At 42.6% G+C, this 14,071-nt stretch overlaps 1 protein-coding gene across 2 annotated transcripts in view; it reads right to left on the reverse strand.

Moving 5' to 3' along the window:
* The window catches only part of LOC138645893 (cholesterol 24-hydroxylase-like), a 61,065-nt gene that overhangs the window by 22,707 nt on the left and 24,287 nt on the right, over positions 1–14,071 (reverse strand). The window contains exons 2-4 of one of the 2 annotated variants that reach the window (XM_069735388.1): positions 8,720–8,797; positions 6,939–7,020; positions 4,501–4,571 (exon numbers count right to left, since the gene is read on the reverse strand). The exons of the other annotated variant lie outside the window; for it this stretch is intronic. Of the exons in view, the coding sequence (XP_069591489.1) occupies positions 4,501–4,571; positions 6,939–7,020; positions 8,720–8,797 (231 nt within the window). The remainder of the gene's footprint in view (positions 1–4,500; positions 4,572–6,938; positions 7,021–8,719; positions 8,798–14,071) is intronic. 2 annotated transcript variants of the gene reach the window in all.

The raw sequence follows: 14,071 nt of genomic DNA on the forward strand, positions 1-14,071 counted from the left end.
CGCCCAGTTGGTCTACAAGAGATTTCACATATTCCAAAAGTGAGTTTCGCTGCAAAAAGCGATACAGCGCAAAATGGAAAAAAATTGCAGAATCAGAGATTTTTATAAACTATTTAACTCATTTGTTTGAGCAAGTGACGGGTCCTGTTTATGTGTTATTTACCTGGCTCATGTGTACTCTCATCAGGAGGGCGTTAAACTAGAAGAAGAGGGGACGGGAAAAAAAACATTAGACTTGAACAAAGAAGACCCAGGAAAACATACTCAGAAGGGAGGTAAGAACATTTCTAAAACAATCCACAGCGAGGAGATTGGAACAAAAAAAAATCCTCTAAACTGCATGCTCGCAAACGCCAGAAGCCTGACAAACAAGATGGAAGAACTAGAAGCAGAAATATCTACAGGTAACTTTGACATAGTGGGAATAACCGAGACATGGTTAGAGGAAAGCTATGACTGGGCAGTTAACTTACAGGGTTACAGTCTGTTTAGAAAGGATCGTAAAAATCGGAGAGGAGGAGGGGTTTGTCTCTATGTAAAGTCTTGTCTAAAGTCCACTTTAAGGGAGGATATTAGCGAAGGAAATGAGGATGTCGAGTCCATATGGGTCGAAATTCATGGAGGGAAAAATGGTAACAAAATTCTCATTGGGGTCTGTTACAAACCCCCAAATATAACAGAAACCATGGAAAGTCTACTTCTAAAGCAGATAGATGAAGCTGCAACCCATAATGAGGTCCTGGTTATGGGGGACTTTAACTACCCGGATATTAACTGGGAAACAGAAACCTGTGAAACCCATAAAGGCAACAGGTTTCTGCTAATAACCAAGAAAAATTATCTTTCACAATTGGTGCAGAATCCAACCAGAGGAGCAGCACTTTTAGACCTAATACTATCTAATAGACCTGACAGAATAACAAATCTGCAGGTGGTTGGGCATCTAGGAAATAGCGACCACAATATTGTACAGTTTCACCTGTCTTTCACTAGGGGGACTTGTCAGGGAGTCACAAAAACACTGAACTTTAGGAAGGCAAAGTTTGACCAGCTTAGAGATGCCCTTAATCTGGTAGACTGGGACAATATCCTCAGAAATAAGAATACAGATAATAAATGGGAAATGTTTAAGAACATCCTAAATAGGCAGTGTAAGCGGTTTATCCCTTGTGGGAATAAAAGGACTAGAAATAGGAAAAACCCAATGTGGCTAAACAAAGAAGTAAGACAGGCAATTAACAGTAAAAAGAAAGCATTTGCACTACTAAAGCAGGATGGCACCATTGAAGCTCTAAAAAACTATAGGGAGAAAAATACTTTATCTAAAAAACTAATTAAAGCAGCCAAAAAGGAAACAGAGAAGCACATTGCTAAGGAGAGTAAAACTAATCCCAAACTGTTCTTCAACTATATCAATAGTAAAAGAATAAAAACTGAAAATGTAGGCCCCTTAAAAAATAGTGAGGAAAGAATGGTTGTAGATGACGAGGAAAAAGCTAACATATTAAACACCTTCTTCTCCACGGTATTCACGGTGGAAAATGAAATGCTAGGTGAAATCCCAAGAAACAATGAAAACCCTATGTTAAGGGTCACCAATCTAACCCAAGAAGAGGTGCGAAACCGGCTAAATAAGATTAAAATAGATAAATCTCTGGGTCCGGATGGCATACACCCACGAGTACTAAGAGAACTAAGTAATGTAATAGATAAACCATTATTTCTTATTTTTAGGGACTCTATAGCGACAGGGCCTGTTCCGCAGGACTGGCGCATAGCAAATGTGGTGCCAATATTCAAAAAGGGCTCTAAAAGTGAACCTGGAAATTATAGGCCAGTAAGTCTAACCTCTATTGTTGGTAAAATATTTGAAGGGTTTCTGAGGGATGTTATTCTGGATTATCTCAATGAGAATATGAAGAGGTAAGCTATTGGCTGGACCACGGTGAGTCATTGGACGTGGTATATCTCGATTTTTCCAAAGCGTTTGATACCGTGCCGCACAAGAGGTTGGTACACAAAATGAGAATGCTTGGTCTGGGGGAAAATGTGTGTAAATGGGTTAGTAACTGGCTTAGTGATAGAAAGCAGAGGGTGGTTATAAATGGTATAGTCTCTAACTGGGTCGCTGTGACCAGTGGGGTACCGCAGGGGTCAGTATTGGGACCTGTTCTCTTCAACATATTCATTAATGATCTGGTAGAAGGTTTACACAGTAAAATATCGATATTTGCAGATGATACAAAACTATGTACAGCAGTTAATACAAGAGAAGATAGTATTCTGCTACAGATGGATCTGGATAAGTTGGAAACTTGGGCTGAGAGGTGGCAGATGAGGTTTAACAATGATAAATGTAAGGTTATACACATGGGAAGAAGGAATCAATATCACCATTACACACTGAATGGGAAACCACTGGGTAAATCTGACAGGGAGAAGGACTTGGGGATCCTAGTTAATGATAAACTTACCTGGAGCAGCCAGTGCCAGGCAGCAGCTGCCAAGGCAAACAGGATCATGGGGTGCATTAAGAGAGGTCTGGATACACATGATGAGAGCATTATACTGCCTCTGTACAAATCCCTAGTTAGACCGCACATGGAGTACTGTGTCCAGTTTTGGGCACCAGTGCTCAGGAAGGATATAATGGAACTAGAGAGAGTACAAAGGAGGGCAACAAAATTAATAAAGGGGATGGGAGAACTACAATACCCAGATAGATTAGCGAAATTAGGATTATTTAGTCTAGAAAAAAGACGACTGAGGGGCGATCTAATAACCATGTATAAGTATATAAGGGGACAATACAAATATCTCGCTGAGGATCTGTTTATACCAAGGAAGGTGACGGGCACAAGGGGGCATTCTTTGCGTCTGGAGGAGAGAAGGTTTTTCCACCAACATAGAAGAGGATTCTTTACTGTTAGGGCAGTGAGAATCTGGAATTGCTTGCCTGAGGAGGTGGTGATGGCGAACTCAGTCGAGGGGTTCAAGAGAGGCCTGGATGTCTTCCTGGAGCAGAACAATATTGTATCATACAATTATTAGGTTCTGTAGAAGGACGTAGATCTGGGGATTTATTATGATGGAATATAGGCTGAACTGGATGGACAAATGTCTTTTTTCGGCCTTACTAACTATGTTACTATGTTACTATGTTACTCTGATGTTATGGCATGTTTTAGGTATCTGTTCTTTTATTATGTCTGCTATGCACATTCTTTATTCTTGAGTTCACTGCTATAGAGTTATCTGTAAGTGATTCTGTGATTTACTGTATTATGCACATTTAGATCTGTGGAATGATGTTTTTTTTTAAAAAATCTTCAACAAAACGATTTAAAAAACAAACAAACAAACAAACATAAAAACAGCTCTGCTAAAGGGGTCTCCACTTCATGACTGAGTTGCTGCAGATCCTTCCACTTCTCAATAATAATTTTCACTCACAGGGGATGGAGGAAGATTTTGGAGGAAAGAAATGTCATGAATGGACTTGTTACCCCGGTGGCTCCTATTACAGGACCGCGCTGGTATCAGTGAGCTCTGGACCTCCGGCCAGTCTGTCACTTGATAGTAAAGGCAGACGGCATGACAGGGGGGCTGGATGTTATATACTGGGGGCAATGAGGCTGGAGGTTATACACTGGGGTCAATGGGACCGGAAGTTATACACTGGGGGCAATGGGACCGGAGGTTATACACTGGGGGCAATGGACCCAGAGGTTATGCATTGGGGGCAATACACTTGGGACAAGGGGATGGAGGTCATATGCTGGGCCAATGGGACCGGAGGTTATACACTGGGGGCAAGGGGTCAGATGTTATACACTAGGGGGAAGGGACCCAATGCTATATACTGGAAGCGAGGGCATGGATGTTACACACTGGGGGCAATGAGGCCCGATGTTATACACTGATACACTGGGGCAAGAGGACGGATGTTACATACTGTGGGCGAGAGGACAGATGTTATATGCTGGAGGTGAGGGGACAGATGCTATACACTGCAGGCGTGGGGCTGGATTTTATACACTGGGGATTGGGGCTAGATATTATACACTGGGGTAGTGAAGACCAGAATGTTATACACTGGGGGCACGGGTGGCCAGATGTTGTATACTGAGGGTAAGGGACCAGATATTAGACACTGGGGAGCGAGGGGCTGAATGTTATACACTGGGGGCGCGGGTGGCCTGACATTATGCAATGGGAATGAGGGGCTGGATTTTATAAACTGGGGGCGAGGAGCCACATGTTATACACTGGGGGCGAGGGGCCGGATGTAAAAAACTGGGGGAGAGGGGCCACATGTTATACACTGGGGGCGAGGGGCCGGATGTTATACACGGGGGTGCGGGTGGCCGGATTTTATATAGTGGGTTCGAGGGGACAGATTTTTTACCCTGGGGCAATGAGGCTGAAGGAAAAAACTGAATTTAATAACTAAGATGTGTGACTCAATGCTTTTCTGCATATACTGCATCTTGTACTTACCGCTCTCCAAACAGACTAAATAGACGATCGTAATACCAATCCCTCAGATATTTTGGAGACATTAAAACTTCCTACAATATATAAATGTACAGTATCAGTACAGAAGTACAGAATACAGAATCTCCTTTCTCAGAATGAATCTTGAGCAACATCCACCCTATTCTTCCACCACACTCCCCCTCCATGTCTGTATGGAGATTGCGCACTGGGCACAGTCATGGAGAACAGATAATAGTCTTCCTCAAACTGTTCCCAGAAAGATGTAAGCTACAATTGTCCACAACATCTTGTGCTGAAGTATTAAGATTGCCTTTCAAAGGAATTAAGGAACTGAGGATGCCCCCATAGCATTATCCTCCTCAACCATCTGTACGGTACCGGAGATATCCGTGTCCGTCTGTGTACTATGTGCGGCACACGTGTGGCAACCATGTGCCACCCATCTGTTGCATCAGTACCACACAAATGGCTGCCGGGAAAGAAGCGCTACAGTAAGCGCTATTCCTTGGCGGCTGGTGCTGAAGCCAGCTCTCATCATTCTCCCCTGCTCTGCCGGCGATCGGCGTAAGCAGAGGAGAATGATGTCTGAAATATGACAGCAGGTGGGGGCTTTTGGGACTCTTACCCCCATCATGCGACACCTGCTGACACTAATAACAGTGACAGCAGGAGCTGATGATCGGGGAATTCCACAGCCGCCGCCTGCGATCAAATTAAATAAATGAATGAAAAACCCGATGCGGGTTTCCCCCCTATTTTCTTGAACCAATCAGACAAAACTCCCAGCGGGCGGCTGCAACCCTCAGCTATCAGCTTCTGTAAGGCTGGTTATCAAGAATAGGGGGGTCCCAACATAGTTTTTTAAATTATTTAAATAAATAATTTAAAAAACGGCGTGCGGTCACACCATTTTTGACAACCAGGCTTGCTAAAGCTCACAGCTGGGGGCTGCTATTCTCAGGCTGGTAAGGAGCCATGGATATTGCCACCCCCCCCCCCCCCCAGCCTAAAAACAGCAGCCCACAGCTTCCCAGAAAAGGCACATCTATTAGATGCACCTATTCTGGCGCTTTGCCTGGCTCTTCTCACTTGCCCTGTATTAGTGGCAAGTGGGCTTGATATTTATGGGTTGATGTCACCTCTATAATGACAGGTGACATGAAGCCCACGGCTTATTAATGGAGAGGTGTCTATAAGACAGATATCCATTACTAATCCTACAGTTATATGTTAAATAAAGACACAGCCAGAATAAAATCCTTTATTTAAGAAATGTACAGACTCCTTTAATATTCCAAATTAAACCATACTTACTGCAACACCTAATTCCCCGATGCCCTCGATCTCTTGTAATAAAAAAAAATACAAAAGCAACTATATACCATACCTGTCCGTCTTTGTGTCCCACGCTGTAATCCATGTCTGGGGGCAAAATAATTTTCAACCTGGACGGTGCTAAGATGCAACCATCCCAGCTAAAAACCAGCACAGCCCAGCATCATTCACCAGCGGTGACATCATCACCGGCATTTTCCCATGGTCCTGAAGTCACCGCTGTTCAGCCCGGCCTCGATGATGTCACCGCTGGTGAATGATGCTGCGCTCTCATCAGCTCATTCACCAGTGGTTTTCAGCCGAGATGGTCGCATCTTGGCACCGTCCAAGTTGAAAACTATTTAGCCCCCAGACATGGATTACAGTATGGGACACAGCGACGGACAGGTATGGTATATTGTTGCTTTTTTATTTTATTTTCATTACAGGAGATCAAGGGCGTCAGGAAATGAGGTGTTGCAGTAAGTATGGTTTAATTTAGAATATTAAAGGCATCTGTGTAATTTTTTCAAATAAAGGATTTTATTCTGGCTGTGTCTTTATTTAACATATAACTATAGGATTAGTAATGGATATGTGTCTTCTAGACACCTCTCCATTACTAAGCCGTGAGCTTGACGTCACCTGTCAGTTGACATCAACCCCACAAATATGAACTCCACTTGCCATCGCTACAGGGCAAGTGAGAAGGGCCAGGCAAAGCACCAGAATTGGTGCAACTCATAGATGCGCCTTTTCTTGGCTGCTGCGGGCTGCTGTTTTTAGGCTGGCATGGCCAATATCCATGGCCCTTATCAGCCTGAGAATAGCAGCTCCCAGCTGTGAGCTTTAGCAAGGCTGGTTGTCAAAAATTGTGGGACCCCACGCCGTTTTTTTATTATTTATTTAAATAATTAAAAAAACATTGTGGGGACCCCTCTATTCTTGATAACCAACCTTGCAGAAGCTGACATCTGAGGGTTGCAGCCACCAGCTATGAGTTTTGTTTGGTTGGTTCAAGAAGATAGGTCCCTGCCTATCTGTTGTACTGCATAACCCCACTGCACTACAACAGTCAGATTGATTTATAAAGCAAAATTCTATTTAGCTTGTGAGTTTCTTACCTTTACTGATTCTGGACTCACTGTCAAAATTGTTACTGTGTATAAATTATTGATTCGTATTACCGGGCCGTAAGTCTCAACCCTGGAAGTGAACAAAAATCAGTGTTTTAATTAGGATCTGTCATCAGGTCCAGGTCTGATACTTCATGGTCACGGTCTAAGGGGCTCTCTAAATGCATATGGTAGGTGAGGGCCCTGTGTCCTCCAGTCCCTTATTGCAGAGCTGTTTTTGTTGCTGAAAGATGCGCTAAAGTTATTAATGGGTGCATTACTTGGCAAACGCATATGAATTTGGCGCATCTTACTCCAGCGTATCTTTCATTAACCCCTTCATGACCGGGGGATTTTTCGTTTTTCCGTGTTCATTTTTCGCTCCCCTCCTTCCCAGAGCCATAACTTTTTTATTTTTCTGTCAATTTGGCCATGTGAGGGCTTATTTTTTGCGGGACGAGTTGTACTTTTGAACGACATCATTGGTTTTAGCATGTCGTGTACTAGAAAACGGGAAAAAAATTCCAAGTGCGGTGAAATTGCAAAAAAAGTGCAATCACACACTTGTTTTTTGTTTGGCTTTTTTGCTAGGTTCACTAAATGCTAAAAATGACCTGCCATTATGATTCTCCAGGTCAGTACGAGTTCATAGACACCAAACATGACTAGGTTATTTTTTATCTAAGTGGTGAAAAAAAATTCCAAACTTTGCTAAAAAAAAAAAAAAAAAATTGCGCCATTTTCCGATACTCGTAGCGTCTCCATTTTTCATGATCTGGGGTCGGTTGAGGGCTTATTTTTTGCGTGCCGAGATGACGTTTTTAATGATAGCATTTCGGTGCAGATACGTTCTTTTGATCGCCCGTTATTGCATTTTAATGCAATGTCGCGGCGACCAAAAAAATGTAATTCTGGCGTTTCGAATTTTTTTCCCGCTACGCTGTTTAGCGATCAGGTTAATACTTTTTTTTAATTGATAGATCGGGCGATTCTGAGCGCGGCGATACCAAATATGCGTAGATTTGATATTTTTTTTATTGATTTATTTTGATTGGGGCGAAAAGGGGGTGATTTAAACTTTTCCTTTTTTTTTTATTTTTTTCACATTTTTTTAAACTTTTTTTTTTAACTTTTGCCATGCTTCAATAGCCTCCATGGGAGGCTAGAAGCAGGAACAGCACGATCGCCTCTGCTACATAGCAGCGATCTGCTGATCGCTGCTATGTAGCAGAATTGCACGTGTGCTGTGAGCGCCGACCACAGGGTGGCGCTCACAGCGACGGGCGATCAGTAACCATAGAGGTCTCTAGGACCTCTATGGTTACCATCCAGACGCATCGCCGACCCCCGATCATGTGACGGGGGTCGGCGATGACGTCATTTCCGGCCGCCCGGCCGGAAGCGGTAGTTAAATGCCGCTGTCTGCGTTTGACAGCGGCATTTAACTAGTTAATAGGTGCGGGCAGATCGCGATTCTGCCCGCACCTATTACGGGCACATGTCAGCTGTTCAAAACAGCTGACATGTCCCGGCTTTGGTGCGGGCTCACCGCGGAGCCCTGCATCAAAGCAGGGGAGCCGGCATCGGACGGTATAGTACGTCCGATGCCGGTAAGGGGTTAAGAATGCCAGTCTTGGTGAATCGTAGCCACAATATTTATATGGTCGCAAAATTAGTTCCCACACCTACGCAAAGAGGCCACACCACCTAAAGCGCCACATAAAGCGTCCTTCACTGTTCACCCGATTGTCTTCACTATCACCAGTATAGTAAAAGAAATCTCCACTCACCAATCCAAAAACAAGTCATGTGTCAGTTGGTTCTTCTTCATTACGTTCAATATTTTGTTTGAATGTCCAAAGAAAAAGCTGCAATTATAAAGTAATTGTGTCATACATAAATGATGAATATTCTGTATATAGCTGGGTTTTTCCATAATTAATTGTCATGTCAGATATAGGGTTAGGTTATTAACCCTATAACCCTGCAAGTTACTGGCGATAGGTGCTGTCAGTCATAGAGGCGGCCAGTGTAGCACTGTGAGTGGCAGCTGTAACCACGCCCCCACACTTGGACTGACAGCCGGATCTGCAGTGCATCAATGCATAGCTGCATTGATCAATCCATGAACTTATATATAAAAAATATATTTAAAATTTTTTTTTTTATATACATTGTCCTTTTGGTTCCAATTATTGTTATTAATATTGTTATTCAATAAAGTACTTATATTTTTATTCTGGAATTTTTGGTTGGTTGGTTCTTTTCCTTTGTGATTACTTCCCAGCCCTGAAAGACCCTTGTTTTGAGCAATCTCCACTATCAGACTCTTATATCCTATTAATATTGTAAAGAAACAGTTGATGTGTAGCAATAGTGAAATTATTGCTGTATTCAGTGTTTGCTTTTACATTGTGGTGTATTTATGTTGAACTGCAGCCATCATTCGTCTCCTTTATGCATTTGATATTTTAGGTTGTGCTGATCCATTCTACTTTTTTTGTTTGGCCACAGAAGTCAATTAAAGGGACACTGTCACCTGAATTTGGAGGGAACAATCTTCAGCCATGGAGGCGGGGTTTTTAGGTTTTTGATTCACCCTTTCCTTACCCGCTGGCTGCATGCTGGCTGCAATATTGGATTGAAGTTCATTCTCTGTCCTCCATAGGACACACCTGTGCAAGGCAAGATGCGTTTCCATTGACTCCAATGTATTTTTTGACACAAAAAAACCGCATGAAAACGCATGCGTTTTTATGTGTCAAAAAAAGCCTCTCAAAAATACTACAAGTTGCATTTCTGAAAAAGAACGCATGCAGCAAAAAAACGCATGCGTTTCAAAACGCGACCAAACGCGTACAACAAAAAACGCATGCGTTTTCAAGGTTAAATATAGGGAAAAAAAACGCATGCGTTTTTGTGTGCAAAAAACGCTGCAGACAAAAACGCAAGTGTGAAACCACCCTAAGAGATTGATGGCTAAGGATTTAGACTCATACTGCCTTGAAGAGTCAGAATAGTGGAAAGAGTGGCCTGCAACCAAGAAGAGTATACAGCTTACACTCCAGAGAAAGAAATATCTAGCAAGCTAATTGTGAAGACACAGCAGCTTCATAGAGTCTGTGGACATTGCCTGTGCTGCTTATAAATGGCAACATTGTATGCGAGTTCCTCTGCAGGTAGGAGCAGAACAGCCCCCTTGTTATGTCCCATGAATGAGACGTTTTACAGACTGTCCTGTACATTTTACATGCTGTATTGCAGTTCTCATATTGTTTATTGTTGCTATGTGTTCCAGGGTTTTGCATAGCTGAAATCCTCCCTTTCCATGAAGTTTGTCCCTTCTGTCTCCCTGTCTCCCTCTGCTGGGTGTCATGTCACTTCTAGTGTTGAGCCACCTCCCTAGTGTTCGGGTTCGGTTTGTCGAACAGGGACGTGTTCGACGAAATGTTCGTCGAACGTTCGACGAACACCGTCGAACCCCATTGAAACCAACGGCAGGCAAACACAAACACATACAAACACATGGAGAACACATAGAAAACACCTTAAATGGTGTCCAAAAGCTGACAAACTCCTCAGAAGACACAACAAACAGATGGAAAAGTCACAATTACATATAGTCATGCGAAAAAAAAAAAGAGGTGGAGGAGTAAAAGGAGGAGGAGACACAGATATAGGCATGTCATGCCCTTCTAAAATCAAGAAAGGCTGGAGTAAAAATCTAAACTCACTCTACCAACACCCAGACGTCTTGACAAAAAAAAAAAAATAAAAATAAATATCTTTAGGTAGAATGGCGGCGGGTCGAAAGCATCACCAAACCAGGGATTCAAGCTTCAGGAGGCTAATTTGCATATTCCAGGTGCCTTCTGGGAGAAGCGAAGTCTCCCTAAGCTAGAAGATCGTTGGGTACAGCCGGGACCAGCTGCTTCGAAAGCATCACCAAATTTTTGCCTGTAGGACATTATTGCAAGAGAGCTTGGCTGAGTAGATTACACAAGAAGGAAAACACACAGCAAGTCAGCAGGATCTAGGAGCAACATGGCAGATGTGACAACCTACATGGTGAGCTGCAGCATGTGCTACATGTTCACAGATCGACCAGAAGAAGAATCCAATTTCACCTGTCAGAAGTGTAGACTAGTGGCCCTTTTAGAAGAAAAGGTGCGGGGTCTGGAAGAAAGAATAGCAACTTTGAAACTCATCAAAGAGAATGAAGACTTTCTAGACAGAACAGAAGCATCTCTACTGGTCACAGAAGGTGCAAAAAGTGTCAGAGAACCTCCAAAAGCAGATGAGTGGAAGCATGTGACCAAAAGAAGCAAGAAGACCATGGAGAAATCACCAACCACACAACTGAAGAACCGATATCAAATCTTTGTAGAGGATGAAGATGGCACACCTAAGAATGAAGCAATACCAGCAAGCAAAAAAGAAAAGGGCACACAGCAACAAGTGACAGCAAAAAGTACAGCCAAGAAGCAACGAAGAGTGGTGGTGGTGGGAGACTCACTACTGAGAGGCACCGAAGCAGCCATCTGCAGACCGGACATAACTGCAAGAGAAGTATGCTGCCTTCCAGGTGCGATGATCAAGGATGTGACCGATAGGATACCAAAGCTCTTCAGCTCCAAGGACGTCCACCCATTTCTTCTGATACATGTTGGCACCAATGACACGGCAAGGAAGGACCTACCGACAATCTGCAAGGACTTTGAAGAGTTGGGGAAGAAAGTAAAGGAACTGGATGCACAGGTAGTTTTTTCTTCTATCCTTCCAGTAGACGGGCATGGCACCAGGAGATGGAACAGGATCCTTGATGCAAACAACTGGCTAAGACGATGGTGCAGACAACAAGGATTTGGATTCCAGGACCACGGTGTGAATTACTGGTATGATGGACTCCTCGCCAGAGACGGACTACACCTCAACAAACCTGGGAAACACACATTCGCCAGAAGACTCGCTACACTCATCAGGAGGGCGTTAAACTAGAAGAAGAGGGGACGGGAAGAAAAACATTAGACTCGAACAAAGACGACCCAGGAAAACATACTCAGAAGGGAGGTAAGAACATTTCTAAAACAATCCACAGTGAGGAGATTGGAACAAAACAAAATCCTCTAAACTGCATGCTCGCAAACGCCAGAAGCCTGACAAACAAGATGGAAGAACTAGAAGCAGAAATATCTACAGGTAACTTTGACATAGTGGGAATAACCGAGACATGGTTAGATGAAAGCTATGACTGGGCAGTTAACTTACAGGGTTACAGTCTGTTTAGAAAGGATCGTAAAAATCGGAGAGGAGGAGGGGTTTGTCTCTATGTAAAGTCTTGTCTAAAGTCCACTTTAAGGGAGGATATTAGCAAAGGGAATGAGGATGTCGAGTCCATATGGGTTGAAATTCATGGAGGGAAAAATGGTAACAAAATTCTCATTGGGGTCTGTTACAAACCCCCAAATATAACAGAAAGCATGGAAAGTCTACTTCTAAAGCAGATAGATGAAGCTGCAACCCATAATGAGGTCCTGGTTATGGGGGACTTTAACTACCCGGATATTAACTGGGAAACAGAAACCTGTGAAACCCATAAAGGCAACAGGTTTCTGCTAATAACCAAGAAAAATTATCTTTCACAATTGGTGCAGAATCCAACCAGAGGAGCAGCACTTTTAGACCTAATACTATCTAATAGACCTGACAGAATAACAAATCTGCAGGTGGTTGGGCATTTAGGAAATAGCGACCACAATATTGTGCAGTTTCACCTGTCTTTCACTAGGGGGACTTGTCAGGGAGTCACAAAAACATTGAACTTTAGGAAGGCAAAGTTTGAACAGCTTAGAGATGCCCTTAATCTGGTAGACTGGGACAATATCCTCAGAAATGAGAATACAGATAATAAATGGGAAATGTTTAAGAACATCCTAAATAGGCAGTGTAAGCGGTTTATACCTTGTGGGAATAAAAGGACTAGAAATAGGAAAAACCCAATGTGGCTAAACAAAGAAGTAAGACAGGCAATTAACAGTAAAAAGAAAGCATTTGCACTACTAAAGCAGGATGGCACCATTGAAGCTCTAAAAAACTATAGGGAGAAAAATACTTTATCTAAAAAACTAATTAAAGCTGCCAAAAAGGAAACAGAGAAGCACATTGCTAAGGAGAGTAAAACTAATCCCAAACTGTTCTTCAACTATATCAATAGTAAAAGAATAAAAACTGAAAATGTAGGCCCCTTAAAAAATAGTGAGGAAAGAATGGTTGTAGATGACGAGGAAAAAGCTAACATATTAAACACCTTCTTCTCCACGGTATTCACGGTGGAAAATGAAATGCTAGGTGAAATCCCAAGAAACAATGAAAACCCTATATTAAGGGTCACCAATCTAACCCAAGAAGAGGTGCGAAACCGGCTAAATAAGATTAAAATAGATAAATCTCCGGGTCCGGATGGCATACACCCACGAGTACTAAGAGAACTAAGTAATGTAATAGATAAACCATTATTTCTTATTTTTAGTGACTCTATAGCGACAGGGTCTGTTCCGCAGGACTGGCGCATAGCAAATGTGGTGCCAATATTCAAAAAGGGCTCTAAAAGTGAACCTGGAAATTATAGGCCAGTAAGTCTAACCTCTATTGTTGGTAAAATATTTGAAGGGTTTCTGAGGGATGTTATTCTGGATTATCTCAATGAGAATAACTGTTTAACTCCATATCAGCATGGGTTTATGAGAAATCGCTCCTGTCAAACCAATCTAATCAGTTTTTATGAAGAGGTAAGCTATAGACTGGACCACGGTGAGTCATTGGACGTGGTATATCTCGATTTTTCCAAAGCGTTTGATACCGTGCCGCACAAGAGGTTGGTACACAAAATGAGAATGCTTGGTCTGGGGGAAAATGTGTGTAAATGGGTTAGTAACTGGCTTAGTGATAGAAAGCAGAGGGTGGTTATAAATGGTATAGTCTCTAACTGGGTCGCTGTGACCAGTGGGGTACCGCAGGGGTCAGTATTGGGACCTGTTCTCTTCAACATATTCATTAATGATCTGGTAGAAGGTTTACACAGTAAAATATCGATATTTGCAGATGATACAAAACTATGTAAAGCAGTTAATACAAGAGAAGAT

The sequence above is a fragment of the Ranitomeya imitator genome, chromosome 1, assembly GCF_032444005.1.
Source record: "Ranitomeya imitator isolate aRanImi1 chromosome 1, aRanImi1.pri, whole genome shotgun sequence".
Lineage (NCBI taxonomy): Eukaryota > Metazoa > Chordata > Amphibia > Anura > Dendrobatidae > Ranitomeya > Ranitomeya imitator.